This window comes from Thermobia domestica, chromosome 16 (genome assembly GCF_964235325.1).
Source record: "Thermobia domestica chromosome 16, izTheDome1.hap1.1, whole genome shotgun sequence".
Lineage (NCBI taxonomy): Eukaryota > Metazoa > Arthropoda > Insecta > Zygentoma > Lepismatidae > Thermobia > Thermobia domestica.
This window is the reverse complement of record NC_137469.1, coordinates 176,523,421-176,535,930: the sequence shown is the minus strand read 5'-3', so window position 1 is coordinate 176,535,930 and position 12,510 is coordinate 176,523,421. Positions and strand designations below refer to the sequence as shown.

Below are 12,510 nucleotides of genomic sequence, written 5' to 3'. Positions count from 1 at the left end.
CATCCCTCGATGTCTCAGTTAGTACATACGATCGAAATAAGTGATATGGAATATTGTACATTTTCATGAGTTTCAGAAATCGGGGGGGGGGGAAGGTTGAAAAAGTAAAAAAAAAAAAATCTCGAAGTAATGAAGACAGAGAGAGATAGAGAAGAAGGAAGACGAAGAATAGTGGCGCCAAAGACTTAAGTGAGAAATAACTAACGCTACAAAGACAAAAGTCGAATTTCTATCTCAACAAATCCATAGCCAAAATATTCTTAACATGCCAAAAGGGTGGTCTACTCAAATACGTAGACTCAAGGAACGCCCTGCTGCCAAGGATGCAAGTTCTGTGTCCATCAGATCCCAATCCCACAAGAGTTTGGTTGTAAGATTGAAATCCGATCCCCGTATCCGGCCCAAACCAGCAGGTTCCCGGAAATCGTCCGGAAGGTTAGAGAAGGCGCTAATTTAGAATTTCAAGAGAAAAAAAAAATCATCCGACCTCTTGGAAACTAGAAGATTCCAGAATAGTAATGAAATTAGAATAATAGCTAAGGTATCCCTAATTAGTAATTCGCCAAAATAAAAAAAAAATTAAATAAATAAACTGAATTTTGGATCGGTGATTTCAATTACCGAAACATCACCGATGGCTACCCAGCGCAGACATGCCACCGTCTGGGACGTCGTTAATTTCCCTCATCTAATTAAACTAAGAAAAGACATGAAAATACTTAAGGGGACTAGGGGTCGACGTCCGGGTACGCTACATTTAGTAGCAGTTAATTTAATCGGATAGTCCGAACTGAGTTATATGAACACTGCACAATAAATAAATAAGGTAAGCAACAAAAACAAAAAAAAAAAAATCTCGGAGAGGCTATGAATGCTAAAGATACAAATGACCGAAACCTGTACTTTTCGATGATCACAGGATATAGCAGTTGGTTTTCTTAATTATCATGTCTGTCATCCTTTAGAAGTAATTCCCACATGATACTACTCTATCTATTGAAAGGCTTAAGATCTGGGGCTGTTATTATGAGGTACATAAATGCAAAGTAACACACAATTCCCAACTATAATTTACATTCAAGTAGCAAACTCGGTTGGATGAATGCACTGGTGTGGAAGTCAAAACGCGAGAGATTTTTTTTTCTTTTCGTAAACATATTCATATTTTCACTATATAAAATTCACTAGGCCTATCCATTTAAATATAGGGGTCGTCATCTCGTTCATATTATATATCATATTATTAACATATCATTACGTTCATTCATTATCTACTAATTTTCGCACGAAGTAATATTTTATAAACACCCTATTTCGTACATTTTACACGCAGGCCATACACATATCTACATTACGCAGTAATAAATATATATATATATATATATAACTATCACAATCTATCACGCTCAAACCACCACACGATCACATTCATCGAACCACGTACTCTTTATTTCGAAGCACCCAAATTGTATTTACCTTGCAGGTTTAAAAAAAAAAATCATACATGTATTTACGGAAAGTTAAATTGTCAATGATTAATCTATTTCTGATTTGTTGATAAAACTGAAGCAACAATGGAATTTTCGACAGCCACGGGAAAAAAGAATTTAATACTACATTTTTAAACAAACAGTAACAGCATATGGGCTTTACTTCTATTAAGAAAATAGGTGTTCTTTATTTCAGCGGATTATTCATTAACTACTGGACCTAGCAAGCTGAAATTTTCAGTACAGTAAGATCTCATGCTATTTTATACGAAGGTATACTCATCTGAACCGAAAACCATGTCCAATGAAAGTAATTTTTGAATAAATGACTAAAATCCAACAACCTAGATCACTAAGTTATGCGATGTCGTATTGTCAACAAATAATTGAGTACCGAAACCGGACGCTGTGGCGCTGTAGTGGAGGCATAATTTACCGTGTACTGAAATGTATACTTGTACTCATTAATCAGAAATTTAATATTTACTCTGGTTTATTTCTGTTAGGAAAATGGTACTAAATTAACACATATTTATACACTGTCCTAACCAAAAATTCACACACTCACACAAGACTACTAACTACATACACCACTGCTAATACTATACATAAGACAACTAACTAAACCAAACATGCACCATTTAGTTACATGCATGTTGACAAAATAAATACTCCCTTCTGATATATACCGTCGGCTCTATTTAATTTAGAGGGGGCAAAATGAGAAAGATAACCACTAGGTCCAATTGACCTGACCAATTGTTTACATAATGACTACCAAAAGTTGATGCCCGGGGGGCACCTTAACGAAGTTTATGGAGGGTCCCTTCCCCTGAAAGGGGAAAAGGCCCTAAAACGAACAATAACTAACCCATTCCCCCGCTAGAACCGGTTCAATTTAGAAAAGGGGATAGGAGCCCTTTTGAACTAACTTAAGCTGCCATTATGATTTTTTTACAGTACTATTAAACCTACTACATACATGCAATTACGAAATAAATAATAATAATTCACATTTACTTAATACACGACCAACATGCACTAATCAGGTCGTAATTTCCCTAATCCCTAATTGAATTTGAAATAAAAAAAATAAAGTCACTATTTCACTCTTGTCTATTCTAGATAGGCAGCAAACATGGCTTCCTAGAAAACAGAAATCCGGAAGTCAGATATTTTCCCCTGGTTTTACAGTTCTTTCAACAAAAATATGGATTTCCTGGCTCCTGATTAATCACACGACGTTTACGATGACATTTAATCTAAATTTTACCTGTTTTTCACTCGAAAGCCACGTCTTTACCAGCCAGTATAGCGTAGTTGATTTCCACGGCTGTGCTCGTGGAGTCGTTCTTGATTATTCTCATAACATTGCGCCGAAAAAGCCAGAGGTAGGAGAATTCCTCCAATCAGAAAGAAAACTTTAGCCGCGGAAATTACAAAGCGAATGGAAATTTGGTAAATCCAGATATAACCGGATCTGAAAGTGACTAAGGACTACTGAGAGGGGGTGAGGGAAAAGGTTAGGTACCTGACTAAATTCTACATTGGTCTGAAATTAAGAAAATTTATATCCAATGACAGAACTATGTTTCGGTATGACGTCAGAATGGTAAACCTGGAAACTTTTCAACTTATATATCAGAAAATGGGATTTACACTTAATCAAAATATAAATAAATATATTATACAGTGGGAAATATGGTTATTAATGAAACCTTTCGATTCATTATATTTAATTCGAAGTAAAGGGAGTAAATAAATTGTGTAGCTAAACCGAAATTAAAAAAAAAAATTACTAGGTACAGGGTGCGTAAAAAAAATTGCCATTACTTTCAACTGTAATGGTACATTACAAGTGTATCCAAACCAAAATTAGCACTTAACTCAGTTTGATGTCCTTATTCCGTAAAATATACGGAAACTCGATTTATCTAGAGGTCGTTCAAAAATTTTGTGGCTCCTGACCCAACATCTAATTATTGGCCAAGATCGCAATCTTTTGATCCTTTTTTTTTTTTTTTTTGTTCATTCCTAAAATTGTTGTTCCACATACTCGCCATGTAAATTAAGACACTTATTATACCGTGGTATAAAATTTTCAGTATTGAAACTTGTCGCCTGCGATTTCAACCACTGGCTTACACGTGCCTGCAGTTCGACATCAAAGGTTATGTAGCGAACCATGTCTTCATCGATGGGAAGAGGTGGTAGTCGCTCGCCGCCAAATCTATGCTGTATGGTGGGTGATCGAACACCTCTCATCCAAGATCATCCAAGAGCTCTCGGGTACGCTTGGCCGTTGTCACATCCACACTTGGCTTTCACTCATTATTCCATGTCCGTACACTTCACACAGTTGGCGATGGATTTCAATTGGCTTGTATTCTTTTTGCCAACAAAAACCTAATCACAAAACGCACCTCACAAGAGGCGGGACTTTCTCTTGCAGTGCACATTGTAACACGTCACAGAAAGCACAGTAAAAGAGTCACAGTCATCACGCTACCACAGCTGGATGCGTACTGAGTATGGCAACGTTCCAACATCAATATGGCGACTCTAGCCCGCCCATTGCCGCGACAGGCCAAAACGTCTGGTACTTTCTAGTTAGCTCTCGTAATAGCATACTTAATTCTTAAAAAGTTGAAGAGTAATTGTATTGTGAGTATTACATATCACACAGAAATATAACTTTTCTTCTTTGAACATTTCAGGTCGACGCCGAGGAGGAGGGAAAGGTGCAATGATGTTTATTTTCCCTCTTCTGATGAAACTAGGTCTTGTGTATTTTGGAATGGCGGTTCTTAAGGTTCTCTCCATCAAATCTCTCCTTGTTGGAAAAGTTTCAATTCTCATGAATATTGTTAATGGATTGAAGCAGTTCATGAATCAAGGGTACGATTTGGGTAAGAATGGATTATACGGCTACGAAAATGGATTTCATCCTTCCAACTATGGATCAAATGACCTTCATCAGGGCGGATCAGGACACCAGCTCGCATATAGAAGGGTCTATCACAGGCACTGAGAGTGAGTATGTACGTAATAAAATAATTCATTTCCAATTTACAGTAGTATCGCAGTATTTTGAGTAGGGATGCGCACGAGTCGAGTCAAGACAGGATTTTCCTGACAAAATTCGAGTCGAGACACGGCTCTTCCAATAGTAAAATATACATTTTTCGAGTCGAGACATCACTTTTACAGCACATTTTCGAGACGAGACAGCCACAAATCTTGTCTCGTGCGCATCCCTAATTTTGATTATAAGATAAAATATTTAGTCAATAAATAAAATATATATATATATATATTTTTTTTACAGAGACACCTTTAGTTTTTCTCATTCCCTCATTTTAGGTTTAAATTTGGTTATAAATTTTAGTCCTTCGAATTAAAGAAAAACACTAATAATTAAAATCAAGCTTCTAAGAGGCTTAATCACTGCGAAATTAAAATACCGTTAATTTTACGGTAGTTATGTGATATCTTCAAATAGGTAAATGATAATTGAAATGTGGAACTACAGCACGCTAGACAATATTATTTTGCATTAGGTACTGTTATCACGTCACCTGGTAGCTTTTCGTTTACAGTCATTTATAAACGCGAAAATATAAATGCGAATTCAAGATTTATATTGTTTTTCTAGTTTTTCAGTTTGTTATTTAAAAATGTAATTAAAGACAATATACAGGGTAGTCCATTTGTAATGATAGAAATTTATATCTCAGAAATCATAAAGGCCAGAAAAGCCAAATTTTTGCACCAAGAAACTGTAAAGAGGGGGACATATTTGCAGGAATTAAACAGAAACGTAAACAGTGTTGCCATCCCAAAATAAAGCTATGTTTTTTCAAATGGCACTACGTCAGATTATTACATATTTCAGATCAACATGTCAAGTAAAAACTTCAAATACCACTTCTATTATTCAGTTTTGTAATCTAAGAATGTTATAGTATCACAAGCATCCAAAGTTTGGAAGCCTGTATCACACATACAGCACAACAGAGATGGATAGGATAATGCACATGAACAGTACCTTAGCATTGGACGCTGTGGTCAGAGTATGGCTTATTTGTAATGAATAAGAAGAAAGTTACCAGGGCTTGAAAATTTGAATTTTTGAAAGGCTTTATCTCGAAAAAATGCTTAAATAAGTATAATATCTAGTTATATGTATGCTTTGCAACGAACATACAAACTGTTTTGCCGTTTACAGCAGTATGATATCTCAAACCGTTCCGGAGATATGATATTGTTAGAGTTTGCAATACTGCTTAAATCATCTAAATGCGAGAACTTTGCACCTACTAAAAGCTATTTCTGTAGTGCTATAAAAGAGAAACAAAACAACAAACGTTTTAAATATTTTCCAGAAATACATCATTTTCAGCAAGGTTGCGAACTCTATCAATGTTTATCATACCTCCGAAACAATTTGAGATATCGAAGTGCTATAAACGGAAAAATATTTTTTGTATTGATTGCAAACCACGCAAATAACTAGATTTGATTCTATTTAAGCACTTTTTCGAAATAAAGTCTTTCAAAAAAATCAAATTTTCAAGCCCTAGTAGCTTCGTTACTATTCGTTTTAAATAAACCATACCATGAACAACATAATAGCTAACCCTAAGGTACTTACGATTTGCGTTTTTTTTTTTTCATCTTTGTTGTGCTGTATATGTGATAGAGGCTTCTGAACTTTAGATGTTTGTAATGCTGTTACATCCTTAGTTATCAACACTGAATAATAAATGTGATATTTTAAGTTTTCGTTTCACATATTGATTCCAAATATGTAATAATCTGACGTAGTGCCATTTGAAAAAAAATAACTTTATATTGGGTTGGCAACACTGTTTGTTATATGTTTCTGTTCAATACATCCAAAGATGTCCCCTTCCCTATAGTTTCTTGGTGCAAGTTTTGCATCTCTGCCTTTTACAATTTCTGAGATATTTACTACCATCATTATAAACGGACCACCCTGTAATACAACGGTATGAAGTGGTATGCCACCCTAAATTTATTTCTGTACTGTTAAAAATAAACACGTGAGGGGACTTCGAAATATCATACTGTCACTAGAAATATCGTATTCACATCTAAGTGTGAAGTTGAAGGAAATACAGGGTGTCCCAAAAGTAGGTATACACCCCTGCATTGATCTAGTTAAGATATAAGTAAAAAGACATTAAGAACAAATAATAAAGAAACTAAGTCTTTACGTGATGAATAACAAGAAATGATATTTAAAGCAATGAGTTGATCAGTACGAAACTGTATCCCTACTTTTGGGCCACCCTGTATACTTCAACATGTGTTTTATACTTCAACAATATTAGGGATGCGCACGAAACGAGTCGAGACAGGATTTTCCTGACAAAATTCGTGTCGAGACACGGCTCTTCCAATAGAAAATATACATTTTTCGAGCCGAGACATCACTTTTACAGCACATTTTCGAGACGAGACAGCCACAAACCTCTCGTACGCATCCCTAAATAATATACTACACAATATACTTGTATACTTCAACAATATACTATACACGTGTTTCACATTTTTTTCGTAGATACATCTAAGGAAACTATAAATATTGCTTCTTCCTCTTATTTGCTAATTTGAAAGATTTGTAAGATAATTGTTTCTATCTCCCATCTATATCCTTTGTTTCCATTTATCCATAACTAAGTACTTTCGGAAAGTTTTGTTTTCGCTCTTATCCTATGCATTAGATTCTCTCTGTAGTCTTTTGTCCAGTATAACATATACTTGCTTAATTGAAATCCGCAACACACTAGTAATAGAAATAGAAAACATTTTAAAAAGGTTTTGATTAAGGAAGAGCAAAACAGTATTAAAAGAAATGAGAAGTCATATTTAATTTTCATTATCTATCAAACTTATTCTATATCGACTTAATTATGTGAATATTGTCAGCTTGGTAACTGTCATATCTTCAGAAATCTCAACTCTATACTTCCCACACTGATCGAGATTGAGCAAAGTTACTGCGAATCCTAAGCTTCTTTGAGCATCCGCCACACATAAACATGGTCTGTGGTTGTTAAGAAGGTGAACGTTTCATCCGACAATATCACATAGCTTGAGTCATCAGCGTTCCATGCACCATTATCGTTGAGTTAAACGTTATGGTTCCTTATCAGCAGTTTTACCTGAACAATCCCACTTCGTATGTTATGTAACTTACGGTAGACTGTGACTGAAGGCAATTACATTGCAGTCGCACGACGGATCTCAGTGCTAGCTTATTTGAATGCTCGGCGGAATATGTCAGTTCCGACTATTCTTCTCCTTCGCCGATGAAGTTTAGCTGTGAGTTTTGTAGGACATCATCATCTTATTCATTGCCCTTTGCGAACACAACTTTGCCCACAAACACACCACATAATAGAGAGAGAACAATTTGCCCTCTTTGGAAATTTTTTATGTCGTCCATTGCATACTATCATCGCCTGCTCAGTCCAGCGCGCACTGCTGTTCTAGTACTCCTTACGTAGTACAGAATGTTCCTTAAGACACCTCGGGGATGACACGTCGTTAAGACACCTCGGTTATCACCTCATCATTTCCATCCCAGGCATCTAGTGTTTCCAACTCCAGGCGGTTTCTCAAAATTCATAAATATCTGCATGTGCTAAGTATACAATTATTACATTTTTTAAAAATCTCTGCTTTGTTGACTATAAATTGTTATTGAGTTTAATACTGCCTTTGAGTGTACTTTATGTTAGGTTGATTTCAGAGGCGTAGCTAAGGGGTGCTGATGGACAGAGGGTGCCGAACAAACAAGCAGAATGAAAAATGTTGGAAAAGAAATTCGCAAAGAAGGCTTCTTTTGAATTTCCGTTACATTTCACATAATATTTTTTTTACCATATTAGGATCGAAATTAAAATGCTATTTGTGTTGTCACATACAGAATAAAATTTGAAAAGTTTGCAATTATTACTTAATAATACCCAGTTGAAAGATTTTAAAAGCATATAGTTTCTAATGTATTGAAATTTCATTTTTTATTGATAGCGTGGAATGTTGTAAATAGTTGTACTGTAAGTTTCGAAAACTGTTCTTCAAGTGGATCTGTATACCAACCAAAGGTACTTTTGTCAAATTTAACAAAATGTCTAAAATGAACATTTACAAAACAGTTCTTATTTGTAAAAGAAGACATAATAATCGTTTTTGGCTCTTGCAATGGTCTGTCCAAGCAGTTTGATTAAAATTAACGTTTAAAGAAAATTTTGGTGAGATGAGTATAAGGGTGGTGAATTCTATTTCGCCCCGGGCGTCAAAATCTCTAGCTACGGCTCTGGTGCTCTGTGAGTCTCAGCATAAATAGATCTTTTTAAAAGTTTAACTCTCAATAACAGAACCCTAACTCTTAGAAGTGTTTCAGTGAACAACGCTAGAACAACAGTATCTCTTCACTTGCGTTTTCTTTACTTTCCAAAACGGAAAACAATAATACGAAAGTTTAAGTCCATTCAATCATCCAGAAAAGATGTTAAAATTGGCTCTAATACATAATGCAAGCATACTGGGTGGCCTAAAAGTAGGTATATGGTACCGTACTGATCAGCTCATTGCATTTTATATAATTTCTTATTGATATGCATCAGGTAGACTTAGTTTCTTTATTATGTTCTTAATGTGTTTTTACTTATATCTTAAGCTTGGAAGGGCCGAAGCAAATAAACCCATAAGCTAAAATGCTATACTTGATCAATGCAGGGGTGTATACCACCTTATACAATGATAAAATAATGTTTTTAAGCCGTGCTAAGGAGAAAAACTTAGCAACGTTATTGCTTAGAAGTAAGAACTCACTAGAAACTCCTAAAATTTAAATTGAGTATGCAATTCATAGATCAGAAAACTTGATGTCTGAAGAATTTAGCCTCTAATAATTCCTCAACGAAACTCAAAGTTCATTTCTTGTAAAGTGGGGTGTAATTCTGCGCTTTAAACATAGGGTTTTATTTTATATTAATGACAGCATTCTAGTCAGAAATGCTTTTTGAATGAATATCCCAGTATCAGTTTTCGCAATAGTTCTTTTCTGTTACTGTAATGTAAATGTTTATGTTATTGAGAAATTATATTGGTAAATGTCTTAAAGCGTGATGCTTCGGAGATAAGATTTTGTAGTTGGTTGATCTGAGCATGTTTCTTTTTAGCAACGAGTGTGGTCGTTGTATTTTAATGAATACGAGGGTGCACTTGCCCCAGTAGTAAGCATAGATAGTTGCGCCTATAGGTATTGTCAGACACAATCGCAAGAATCATTTAGGGCAAAAGAAACAAATACTTGGATAAGAGAAAGTTTATATGAACAAAATCTCTTGTGATTAAGGTTACAAAATATTGGGAGTTGAAGGCTCCGACTACAGGTTAATATATATATATAAAAGAAAAGGCTATAAAGGGTGATTCAAATCAAGGATGTCACAAGATAGAGGATCTGCCCATACAACATAATCGTGAAGCCATACGTCACAGCTTCGCCACACATACTCTGCCCACTCCGCGCCACTAAGATCGCAATGTTTCGAGCCAACAATCATGGCGGAAACGAGAGTAGCCAATCCGACATACCGGCTCAGACGATGCTCTGTTGTTTTTTGGCTTCATTGAGTGCATATGATGAATATATGTATGGGCAGATCCTCTATTTTATAACATTCTTGATTCGAATAGTGCGCCTGTTTTGTTACATCAAATTATGAACTTTTTTTCAAAACACACTAAATTAATTCATGAACATGTTCACCAAACATTCCGATTTCAGGTATTGTGAGTGACGTCGGGCATATAACCTCGTCTACTGCGCTGGCATGCAATAACTCTGTTCATGAAATTACTATGACTGCCTGACTAACTGCTACAGTGTCACGAACCACCGCAATTCCTGCATTTTGCTCAAAATGACCATTACGATGACGCCCAGGACTTCTAATGTTCACTGTTGAACCCGTTTCAATGAACTTTTGTTCTCCTTCCTGATAGTTTTCACAATTAGCACATGTTGCGCTATAGTAAACTGTTCCATGGCTAGACACAGACTGAAGAAATCCGAGAAATTCAAACCACGGCGACAATCGGAATGTTTGCGGCACAACAATACAAAACAATGTCGGCAACCCAAAAACAAAATTTTTCCAGACGATCCAAAACCGGTTCGAATTTTGAATAACCCTATATAATACTTGTGTCCAAAAAGCCAAAACCATCTTGGTGGTTTTCCTGTGCCTGAGGCCTGTTGCTGTCAATCTACCTGTTCTGAAGAACTTCTGCCACGAAAATGAGAATAAGAGAGAGAGAGAGAGTTCTTGCTGGATTGCAAGAAGATCTAACTGGGCCTCTGTGCTGTCGCTTGGTGGTCGCTTTGTCAATTCTCCCAATTGGCGATTGGCACGCGAAGAAGCAGTCTGCCGTTCACATCAGCCTATGTCAGACGGAACCAAACTACTAAAAGAGATACCTCCACCACGATCGAACTCCAGACCACGCGTTCTTTTTGTACGCGCGTTAGACACTCGGCCATTAAAATCAGATAATGATTCAAGAGCACTGTTACAAAACTGTTCCAGTTTTCTTTCTTTCTTTTTTTTTCAGCAATGGGTATAAGATATATTATTGCAAACGGTCGAGCGTATACCTATCAAAAACTCTAACATTACGTTACTGGTTTATACACACGATCCTTAGCCCAGTTCCTCAGACCACTTAACTACAACACACCAGCACCACTAGGCCACCGAGTAGAGCACATAGGATAAATATGAAAAGATGTCACATGAATTTATTTATTTTTTTTTCACGTTAAAACGTAACAATGCAAAAATAAATGAATAAACAAATACATAAAAAGGAAAAGAAAGAAAGTGAAAAAATAGACAAATTATTAGAGTTTGACAAAACATTTTAAGGAAGTATTGCACATTATTGTTTATTATAAATTGTAATTAATAAATTTTGTTTCTTTTCCAGACTTCTACAAAATAAAATAAAATAAATAAAACAATCAAACAGTAGACACTTCTCCCTAATAATGGATATACGAAGTTCCTTGGAAACATCAAACTATCTGCTTCTACAGGCAGATATTAATCACCCTGTATTTGCTCAACATCAAAATAATTTTCTGTGAATAGTATCAAATATTGTTGTTTTTCTTTTAAACATGATATTTATTGCAAACATCATAATCATTGTTTTGTAAAACAGAAACTATTTTGAGTTTTAAGAAGAAAATATGTAATTTAACTTATTCTGAAAATAAATTATTTATATTTTATTATTGTCTTTTTTAGTATGTATAAATGTGTTTACGATCACGGGCGCAATTGGTGCAAGTTTATCAAGATAGAGAGTATGTCAGATGTGTCGAGAAAAACAGTATCTAAGATAATAATTATTACAGAGGCGATGGCAAAACCATTGAGATAATATAAAGAACTAGAGATACCCTTCACTATGTCGCTCTGTTGATTTGAGCATGCTTTCGATTGTAGCGTTTGATTCGAGATATCCTCTCCCAAGATGTCGTATTCTGCAAATTTCAGTCAGTTGTACCTTTTAGAAAAGACTACCTTACTAATGGCATACGTACATATGGTGGGCTAGTTGTCTACACCTCTGCCATATATTGTATGTTTTTCAGCGCTCTGCTCTTGTGGTATTTAACTAAGGTTAGTCCTTCCAATGGTGCAGATGTAAGCGAAGTGGAAGTTAAGAAAATCTGTGGAAGGCAAACTTGGAACAGTACCAAATGCAACAATCCTTTACGTTATCCGCTCTATGTTTTACGATACTAAATCGGAAATTATTATTTTTAAAGGTAAATCGTATAGCGCCTGTGATTTTTAACTAACAAATTCCACCAAAACAAAAATAATTATATACTATATACGAAATATAAATTTTCAATTTGGTAGAACCGATTTTCAATCTGCAACAGTGAACGTGCACCCATTTACAA

At 35.4% G+C, this 12,510-nt stretch overlaps 1 protein-coding gene across 2 annotated transcripts in view; it reads left to right on the top strand.

Moving 5' to 3' along the window:
- The window catches only part of LOC145672838 (uncharacterized), a 49,414-nt gene extending 37,671 nt beyond the window's left edge, over positions 1–11,743 (top strand). The window contains exons 2-3 of one of the 2 annotated variants that reach the window (XM_081741988.1): positions 4,208–4,531; positions 11,520–11,743. In XM_081741988.1, the coding sequence (XP_081598114.1) occupies positions 4,208–4,521 (314 nt within the window). In that variant the 3' untranslated portion in view covers positions 4,522–4,531; positions 11,520–11,743. The remainder of the gene's footprint in view (positions 1–4,207; positions 4,532–11,519) is intronic. The other variant, XM_081741987.1, reaches the window with a different exon arrangement.
- The last annotated feature ends 767 nt before the right edge of the window (positions 11,744–12,510 follow it).